This window comes from Salvelinus fontinalis, chromosome 14, assembly GCF_029448725.1.
Source record: "Salvelinus fontinalis isolate EN_2023a chromosome 14, ASM2944872v1, whole genome shotgun sequence".
Classification (NCBI taxonomy): Eukaryota; Metazoa; Chordata; class Actinopteri; order Salmoniformes; family Salmonidae; genus Salvelinus; species Salvelinus fontinalis.
Genome location: NC_074678.1, coordinates 41,340,293 through 41,351,028, shown reverse-complemented (window position 1 = coordinate 41,351,028; position 10,736 = coordinate 41,340,293). Strand labels below are relative to the sequence as shown.

The 10,736-nt window shown below is 39.5% G+C and overlaps 1 protein-coding gene across 2 annotated transcripts; it reads left to right on the top strand.

Annotated features, from left to right (window-relative positions):
• Window positions 1-2,366: 2,366 nt before the first annotated feature.
• On the top strand, window positions 2,367-7,418 carry LOC129810860 (transmembrane protein 221-like). 2 transcript variants are annotated; one of them, XM_055861818.1, is made up of 4 exons: window positions 2,367-3,306; window positions 3,401-3,597; window positions 4,179-4,264; window positions 6,348-7,418. In XM_055861818.1, exons 2-4 carry the CDS (start codon window positions 3,479-3,481, stop codon window positions 6,878-6,880), a joined length of 738 nt encoding a protein of 245 aa, XP_055717793.1. In that variant the 5' UTR covers window positions 2,367-3,306; window positions 3,401-3,478; the 3' UTR covers window positions 6,881-7,418. The 2 variants fall into 2 exon arrangements, with proteins under 2 accessions (XP_055717793.1, XP_055717792.1); XM_055861817.1 differs by having other exon boundaries at window positions 2,367-3,597.
• The last annotated feature ends 3,318 nt before the right edge of the window (window positions 7,419-10,736 follow it).

Sequence of the window (10,736 nt, the reverse complement as noted above, 5' to 3'; positions counted from 1 at the left end):
CATATTGTCATTATACAGTAGGCTGCGCGTACATAGTCTCAGAGCCACTTGGCTATGTCACAATGGGACACAGGACTATCGCTTCTCATCGTCTAGGACGCAGTGGTGTAAAGTACATAAGTAAAAATACTTTACTATTTATATTTTTGACCATTTTTACTTCACTAAATTCCTAAAGAAAATAATGTACTTTTAACTCCATACATTTTCCCTGACACCCAAAAGTATTCGTTACATTTTATATGCTTAGCAGCACAGGACAATGGTCCAATTGACGCACTTATCAAGAGAACATCCCGTGTCATTCCCGGCCTCTGATCTGGCGAACTCACTAAACACACATGATTTGTTTGTAAATTATGTCTGACTGTTGGCTATCCAAATATTCAAAAAACAAGAACATGGTGCAGTCTGGTTTGCTTAATATAACGAATTTGAAATTATTTATACCTTTACTTTTGATACTTAAGTATATTTTAGCAATTAGATTTACTTTTGATACTTAAGTATATTTAAAACCAAATACTTTTAGACTTTTACTCAAGTAGTAATTAGTGGGTGACTTTCACTTTTACTTGAGTCCTTTTCTATTAAGGTATATTTAGTTTTACTCAAGTATGACAATTGGGTACTTTTTCCACCACTGTTAGGACTCGATAGTCCAGCGTCCCATTTCGAAATACAGTAGCTACAAGGCTCTGAGACCACCATCTGTGGGGACGCACAGATGGAATACGCACCTCCCTACAATTCCCAACCAATGCGTCTCTGGTACACATCCTCTATTCATTTGAATGTATTGACATTTGAAGAAATTGCTTGAGCTTTGCTGAGAATTAGAAAAGTAGGTTACGAAAGTCAACCGTCCAATATTCTAGAACACTGCCGTGCATACATGTACATGTTTTGGACCATGATAAACCCTTAACCTCTCTTGGGTAGGGGGCAGTATTTTCATGTCCGGATGAAAAGCATGCCCAAAGTAAACTGCCTGTTACTCAGGCCCAGAAGCTAGGATATGCATATAATTGGTAGATTTGGATAGAAAACACTCTAAAGTTTCTAAAATTATATCTGTGAGTATAACAGAACTGATATGGCAGGCGAAACCCCAAGGAAAAACCATCCCCCCCCAACAAATGTTCAGCCTACCACTGTTTTCAATGGCTGTCACTTTATTATAAGGCGAAATCCTCCCAGATTGCAGTTCCTAGGGCTTCCACTAGATGTCAACAGTCTTTAGAAGGCGTTTCATGCTGGTTTTTGGAAAAATTAGCCAGAAATTTTTGTTTTTCTAGGTGGCTCCCATTTTGGCTGTAGTGTTTTCAAGCATGTGGAAGAGAACGCGTTCTTTGGTATTTTTCTCCGGTAAAGACAATAACGATTCTCTGTCTTAAATTTTATCGTTTATTTACGTATTAGGGTACCTAAGGTTTGATTATAAACATTGTTTGACTTGTTTGGAAAAGTTTATTAGTAACGTTTGGGATTCATTTTGTATGCATTTTAATGGAGGGAAACTTTGTGGATTATTGACTGAAGCGCGCCAGCTAAACTGAGTATTTATAGATATAAAGAAGGACATTATCGAACAAAAGGACCATTTGTGATGTATCTGGAACCTTTTGGAGTGCCACCAGAAGAAGATCATCAAAAGTAAGGCATTTATTATATCGCTATTTCTGACTTTCGTGGCGCACCTGCCTGGTTGAAATATGTTTTTCATGCTTTTGTATGCAGTGCGCTGTCCTCAGATAATCGCATGGTGTGCTTTCGCCGTAAAGCCTTTTTGAAATCTGACACAGCGGTTGGATTAACAAGAAGTTAAGCTTTATTTTGATGTATTACACTTGTGATTTTATGAAAGTTAAATATTTATAATTCTGTAGTTTGAATTTTGCGCTCTGCAATTTCACCGGATGTTGGCCAGGCGGGACGCTACCATCCCACCTGCCCATAAGAAGTTAAGAAGCTCTTGCATGAAACACAAAACAATAACCAATGTAGACACTATTTAGTTCAGCCTGGTCTCAGAGAAAGCATATTATATGTTACTAAAATCTGTGAAACTCTGTTTAGTATGATATGCTACATTAGGCTCCGTTATTTGAGCCATTTAGTATGAGAAGGGAAAGGTTGCATGTTAAAATCTCATCACGGACAACATTTTACCTAATTAGCTACTTTGCAACTACTTCCTACTTTTTAGCTACTACTTAGCATGTTATCTTAGCATGCAACTACTTAGCATGTTAGCTAAGCCTTCCCTGAACAATAAACGTAACCCTTTAATCTAACTCCTAACCTTAACACCTAGCCTAGCTAACGTTAGCAAGAGCAAATTGGAATTCATAACATTTGATTGCATGTATTGCACATTTGTAACATATTGTATGAATTTCAATTCATAACATATCATATGAATTGTAATTTGTAACATACTATATGTCCTACAATTCATATGACCACTATTATATTGGTAGGCCAATGTAATGTAACCTATACTAAATGGAGTGGCACAGGTTTAGTAACATATAATACGTTTTGCTCTGTGACAAGTTTGCAGCCAGCTGTTTATTGGGATTAATTTCCAGGAGGCTTCTTTTGCTTGATTTACAGGTAATGCCTAATTATAGAGGTTAAAGGTATCGAGAACTGATTAATGTATTTTGGTGGATCCTTATTAATTTTTCAATAGCATTAAACTGCACCAAATATATAACTGTAGCCTAGACTAACAAATATAAATAAAAATCATAGACCTGCTCACAATCAAATACATTTTTTGGATCAATGTTTTCCTCACATTTCAAATGTATCTGAAGTTTAAATTCAAAGCGCACTACTGCAATTATTTTAACATGTTTAACAAATGCATTCATACGCGGGTAATTCATGTTTTGGAAAGGAAAGTGAACCGTTTTCTAAAGTTTGCAAACAGTTTTTCCTCCGGCAGTGGACTGCTTCGGAAGAGCATCTAAACGCATTGTTTTGGAGAATCCAATTGAAAAATCCATTGTTGTTGCGAAGTTTTTAATCCGGGGATTTTAAAAACATCACATGCTCGGTCGGGGAATCGGGTGCTTGTGCACAACACACAAATAACACGCAAATTCTCTCAATCCCAGGTTTCTTACTTTTTCCTATTCACAATTGTTTCAACTCTTTACAGATACAGTATATGGCAGATTGAAGAGGTTGCGAAAGATAACGCGTGTACGAGGATCAAGGAGATTCCGACCGGGATAACTTTTTCCAAAGATAGGTGCGCCCATGTCAATCTGTGATTTATAGCCCAAATATGAGGTACGTTTATAGCCAGCGGTCTTTGATGGTCCTGTCTTCATTAGGGATCCTATCTGGGATTATGTCTCTGCTATCAGTCATTCTGATTTTCCAGATACAGTCACAACAGATTGCTGTGAAGGAATCACCCCCCAACATCTCCATCGTGCCAACTAATGTTTGGGCAGTGCTTATGCCAGTGTCTACGGTGCTCTCTGCTCTCTCCCTCACGCTCAATTTGAGCTCTGTCATGGTCTGCCTTCTGCACAGCTACTTTACAACCGAGATATGCAGAGGAGAAGATACAGAAAGGTACACATCAACATACTTTATTAAGGATAATGTATTTGTTGTAGGCAAGAATTGTATTACTGATGCACCTGCAGTTAATTTTGTTGAATAGCATGCTTCAATTATATTAAAGTTTGACATTGACAGAAATTAAAGTAAGAATATTACATTCTTATAAATTCACCACTTTCCGTGTGTACCAGGTGCGGACAGAGGCTGCTTGACCGACCCTACTCCTATCTCTGAACTCAGTATGCGTTCGACAAACAATAGCGTTCCCTCGTTGTACACCCAGTGCACAGCCTATGGCCCCAGTGGCCTAGCTCTTTCCCGCGTTGGCTTTTTATGACTTTCATATAGATCTAGCTTCTGTGCACTCCAGTGCAAGTAATTACAAAGCATTCTATAAACCAACTAATTTTGAGAAGAAAAGTATCTCATGATAGAAAAATAATGGACAGAAGAGAAGGCCTAATTTGAACATTGAAATCATTTATTTATTTTGGTGCAATTAAATAATTGTGAACTAATTGAACAATACAATCAACATATGATCATGTCATCATTGTCACTGATGGTATTTTCTTCATTTCCTCCCATAGAGCAGACTGGTTCCTATTCCATAGCCAAACTGTCCGACATGTGGCCATTGGATTATTTTGCCTTGGGGTTTCAGTATACTTAGCAGGTAAGACTGACAAAACATGTAAACAGTAAAGGGCCATAATGAACTGTTTGAATGAAATTAGAAGAAAATAACAAATATTTTTTACAAGTGGCACCACAAACTCATTGGCTATATCATGAGTAACAAACTGCAACATATTTGGTAGTATTTTTTGTTGTTGTTGCTGTTGTAAGATTTAATTTGATATTTTATAAACAATACATACACATACAAACAACATCATACAAACATCAACTACATCACACCTTCCCAGACCCACTAGCACAAACCCTCATCTCCAGTGCCTGCATCACTTTCCGCAACACGGCCTGAAACTGCACCACTTTGGTTCTTGCCCGCACACTTTTGATTATTTTAATAATAAATCATTATATTTTTCTGTTGCGCTAATGATGGTGGATTGATTTCTATGTTTTTAGTACACATCTTTTCAAAATGAGAAGAGAATCGTCCAACAAATCGGGTATCTCACTACACCCCCACATGCTGTCTTGAAAAATGCAAACAGATGGATTAAAAGTACATTTACATCGTAATACTTCTGACAGCCACATTCCTAGCTCCGCCCATAACTTCCGGACTTCATAGCGTTCCCAGAAAGCATGAATTATTGATTTATTATTTGTTTTAGACTTAAGACATGACCCTACCTTGTGCTGTAGAATTTGTGAACTTTGTCTCTTGTATAATAAATGCCATACATTAGCTTCCATTTTCGTTAATTGTAATTTCTTTAGTTATGCTCCAACTTTCCCTCCATCTTGTGCCAACATCAGTTCTTAAATCTTGGTTCCAACAGTTTTTTTAAGAGCTTGTCAGTGGGATATGCTCTCTGCACGCTTTTGTATATCTTCCCTATCATATGAACTTCCTTTTCTGACTCAAATAAGATTCCCTCAAGGTTGCTCTGATGTCTAAATGATTTAAAATCAACATTTTGTGATATGTAACTTTTAAGTTGCATGTATTTGAAACTATCTACATTGGTCAGTCCAAAATTACTTTTTAATCCTGTCATGGAAATACATTTATTTTATGTTACCAAGTAATTTACGGTTTCTATGCATTTAGTTTTCCATGTGAACCAATTTAGCGGTGAATTCTGAAAAGCGATCCAAGGATTGTTCCATAAGGTTGTGCTTTTAGGAAGTGATATTGGTTCTTGTAGAATCCGTTTCATGTTCTCCATGTTGTTAAAGTGTTCTTGACTAGGAAGTTGTTAATGTTCTTAGCTTTATCCTTTGAAAATAGACCCGTGAAAATATTCTGGGGATGAGCATGCACATCTTCAATATGTACCCATTGTTACTCTTTAGTGCATTTAACTATATTTCGCCAGTAAAAACCTTGGGTAAAGAGTTGAAACAATTCCAAGTCTGGAATATATATTTGGTAGTATTATGAACACTGTAGTCACCCCACATAACGTCATGTGAAAGCACTTTTCATTTAGCTAAAGCAGATTAATTTATCAGACATTAAATCTGTTCAGACCAACTGCTAAACAATAACAGATTGTACCAAATAGAGCTTTGCGTGACCCTAGAAAGGACAAATTCATTCAGATTTCTACAAATATACTCCAGTTAATTTGCAGCAGAGGCAAAAGTCACTGCTTTCAGAGTCCCTTCAACTGATTGATACACAAGGCCCAAAACAATGGCGTATTTGAGACGTGCATTACTGGCGTGTCTTAAGGCAGGTCCTGGCAAGGCAAAGCTGTTGGCTTTCCATTCCAGTGAATGCCTAGTTCAGGTGGGAGGCAGTGCACCATTGTAATGGAGTTGTCCCATTTCCCAGTGTTGTGCTTCTCTCCTCCCTCTTTTAGCACTCCTGGGTCTGTTGTTGTTCAACTGCTGAAAGATGACCAAACATGAGTCAAATAGAGGAAAATACACACCAAAAAAATAATGGCAATGCACTACAATATTTAGAGTTATTCATCCCGGGGGGAAAAAGGGACCTGAAAAGTGATCTTTCTCACATTGTAAAAAACTAGTCTTTCTGTACCTGTCACTCTGCAGCGTTCTCTCTTTATGTCAGTCTCACTCTCTCTCTCTCTCTGTCCCTTTCTCTACTACAGCTATGTCCATCTACATGCTGCTGGTGTTTGAGGTAGAGACAGGCATCGCCAGCGCATGCGTACTGGCCTCAGGAATCCTGATTCTGCTGGTGATCGTGATTCACTCACTGGTCAAAGCCGCCCGCACCGCCCAACACTACCATGGTGGGGAGCACGCTGACACCGTGTACCAGAACCAGCACGGAGAGTGCACCCCTGTCGTCCGCCACGGCGAGCTCCAAGACGGAGACAAACCCAGGAGGCACCGCAACAACTCCCATCTCCACCGACAGTTGTCCTACCCTCCCTGTACTGACCCAAAGCAGCATCACCAGCATCATTCCCCATCCCACGGTCCACAGAGTCACGGCAGTGACAAGGAGGGCTACAGTAGTGGTGGGAGTGGGGGTGGCTCGAGAATGCACAGGACCCTGTCGACAGAGTCAGGGCCGCTGCAGTCTCCGTCTAAGCCATGGAATGGCATTAACAATGAGATGAGAAGCGTGCTGGCCCGCAAGTCAGGGGCCTCCAGTAAAGACTCTACTCTAGTGTGAGATGCACTGCACGTCATCGCAGTTAGCACAAGGCTAGTTAATTCCGCCCATACTATCTACCGTTCTGAAGAATACGGATAGAATATGGATAGAAAATAGCTGAAGCTATATAAAGCTCTGAGCTATCCCTCCATGACCCAAGCACAATTACTACATTACTGTACATGTCAATACAGTGGAATTGTCATTTTAATACACCTTTCTTAACATCCCTAATGACTTTTTACACACAGACCATGTTTGATTCCATCACTATTAAGCCCTTTGTAGAATGTTTACTTACTGGTATTCCAATGGAAAATGTTAGTGACTTACTAGCTACAGCTAATGCTTTTGTTGCGATGTGATTATACAATTTAAAGATTTGCTAATAAATGCTTTCATTTTCAAGTGTTTGGTAAAGACCAAGAATGGTCCATGAAATATATAGCCAAAACTGTGTATTCCACAATGTATAGAGAAATGCTGTAATGTCTAGTAGGCATACTGTAAACAAAACATTTTTAATAAATGTGAATAAACAAATTTTTTAAAATAATTTCAAACCATGAGTATGTTGTTACAAAACACCCTGTCCTAAAATATCAAGTGGAACAGTTGATGTAAACCAGTAGTCTAATAGCATATTCAGGTTCATTCTAGTGCACTTTTCCAGATTTTCAAGTGTGTGCCTAGAAGTCCTTGTGGCCGAGTTAAAGCCAAGTATAGCTTTGAGTGTGATGCCTGAGGAACTATTAACCTTGGACTGTCTTTCAGAAGTCAGGAGGAAGTGGATGGGGGATGAGGTGGAGTGTCAGGAGGAATGGGAGACGGGGGGGGGGGGGGGGGGGGGGGGTCGCTGTCACGCCCTGACCTTAGAGATCCTTTTTATGTCTCTATTTTGGTTTGGTCAGGGCGTGAGCATTCTATGTTTTGTGTTCTATGTTTCCTATTTCTGTGTGTTTGGCCGGGTGTGGTTCTCAATCAGAGGCAGCTGTCTATCGTTGTCTCTGATTGAGAACCATACTTAGGTAGCCTTTTCCCACCTGTGTTTTGTGGGTAGTTGTTTTCTGTTTTTTGTGTCTGCACCAGACAGAACTGTTTCGGTCGTTCTCTTTGTTGGTTTTGTTATTCAGTGTTCAGTTTTATTAATAAATCATGAACACTTACCACGCTGCGCTTTGGTCCACTTCTTCATGCAACGATGGCCGTTACAGTCGCTTCATGTGAGCTGTGTGCATGTGACAGTGTGGGGGAATAAGGAAGAAAACGTAAAACTTAGAGAAACATAAAAATAATGGCAAATAATAATGCAAAGAACGGGTAATGAAAGAAAGGATGATGATTGCAAAGAAAAATAACAAACACAAGAAATGGTGGCCCATGTCTATGAACAGGTTATCTTGGCTTTCACTCAAAATAAGTTTATCAGCCTCATCAACTCCACCCTTTAGCTTGAGCAGGGAAATGTACATTTTTTTTATCCGCAGCTCTGGTGAATGGAGGTTTGTGGGCAATCAGACAAATGAAAGATACACCGCATTGTTACTGTGTTCCAGAGTCAAAGTGAGTGGAATTGGTTGTTTACTGCCTCCTACCTGCGCCTCTGGGAGATGCTGATTTGTACGTTCATGCTGATGGCTGAGCCCATTTATGCTTTTGAAGTGCAGGCTGCTGTTTGTCATGCTTTTCACTGCACTGGAAATGAAAAGATGAATATGTGTTAAATAAATACAAGGGCGATTCCATGCCAGCAAAAAATATTTTGGCCAATTCTTACATCGAAACTTAATTGGGAGGAACAATGTTTGACATGCTTTTTACCTTTTTATCACAAAAAAAGAGAAAATCGTGATAAAGTGGCCATTTTAGGTCCTTTTTAGTCTTTCATATGCCTAATGTAAGACCGTATGATCCATGAACCGTACATGATACAGACAATATAATAGTGTCATTATACTCCTTATACTTATAGTGTGCTCTAAAATTAGGACTATGTCTAGATTCTTAAATAGAAAATTTCACATTAATTTATTCAAGATGATTTATTTACACACTATGAGGTTGGAATAATGCTATGACATTTTGAAAATAATTACAATGCCCTTTTAGTGTAAAAGCTCTTTGAAAAGACCGCCTGAAATTTCAGCCTGTTTTGGTCCATAAGTATTTAACCGGTTGGTTATGGCAAGCCTAAATAAGTTCATGAGTAAACATTTGCTGAAATCACATAAGTTGCATAGACTCACTCTATGTGCAATAATAGTGTTTAACATGATTTTTGAATGACTACCTCATCTATGTACCCCTCAGTCGAGCAGTGAATTTAAAACACTGATTCAACCAGGGACCAGGGAGGACCAGGGAGTTTTTTCCTGTGCCTCGCAAAGATGGGCATCTATTGGTTGATGGGTAAAAATAAAAAAGTAGACATTGAATATCCCTTTGAGCATAGTGAAGTTATTAATTACACTTTGGATGGTGTATCAATACACCCAGTCACTACAAATATACAGGCATCCTTCCTAACTCAGTTGCCGGAGAGGAAAGAAACCACTGAGGGATTTCAGCATAAGGCCAATGGCCAACACTATCCTAATTTACAAATCAAATCAAATTGTATCTGTCACATGCGCCGAATACAACAGGTGAAATGCTTACTTACCCATGACCAACAATGCAGTTAAGAAAAATAAGTGTTAAGTAAGCAGCAATCCGAGACATCCACCTCTACCACAAAGCGGCGATTAGGATCAGGGTGAACGAGGATTGGTCCGGAGGTGAAACGTCCCTTGAGCTCCATTAATGCCCTGTCAGCCTCGGGAGTCCAGCAAAGACAGGTCTGGGACTTGTGGGTTAGGACTGTGAGAGGCGCTGGCACTGCACAAAAGTTGTAATAAAACACCTGTAAAAATTGGCAAACCCGAGGAACCGCTGGACCTGCTTGAGTGAGGTGGGACAGGGCCAGTCGGCAACCACCTCAACCTTTACGGGGTCCATTTGGATGCCTGCGGGAGAGATAATGTGACCCAGGAAGGAAACTTGGGATACGTGGAACTCACACTTCTCTATCTTGACATATACAGTGGTTCCTCCTTTAAAAGTTGTGAGCTTACACCACGGGACTTAGAGGTACCCAGCGTCACGGCTTCATTGCTCCAGACCACCGCAAGGGGGAGTTAGAGCACTCATTATGCATTGCTGTTGTTCTGGGATTGATTTGCACTTTTTGCACTAAAGTACGTTCATCTCTAGGAGACAGGTCTCCTTCCTGAGCGGTATGACGGCTGCGTGGTTTCATGGTGTATATACTTGCGTACTATTGTCTGTACATATGAACGTGGTACTTTCAGGCATTTGGAAATTGCTCCCAAGGATGAACCAGACATGTGGATGTCTACAATTTTCTTCTGAGGTCTAGGCTGATTTCTTTTGATTTTCTCATGATGTCAAGCAAAGAGGCACTGAGTTTGAAGGTAGGCCTTGAAATACATCCACAGGTACACCTCCAATTGACTCAAATATGTCAATTAGCCTATCAGAAGCTCCTAAAGCCATGACATAATTTTGGGGAATTTTCCAAGCTGTTTAAAGGTACAGTCAACTTAGTGTATGTGAACTTCTAACCTACTGGAATTGTGATACAGTGAATTATAAGTGAAATAATCTGTCTGAAAACAATTGTTGGAAAAATTACTTGTGTCATGCAAAAAGTAGATGTCCTAACCGACTTGCCAAAACTATAGTTTGTTAACAAGAAATTTGTGGAGTGGTTGAAAAACGAGTTTTAATGACTCCAACCTAAGTGTATGTAAATTTCCGACTTCAACTGTATGTAATGAACCAACACTGAATCGTAGGAGCTAACCTTCGTAGG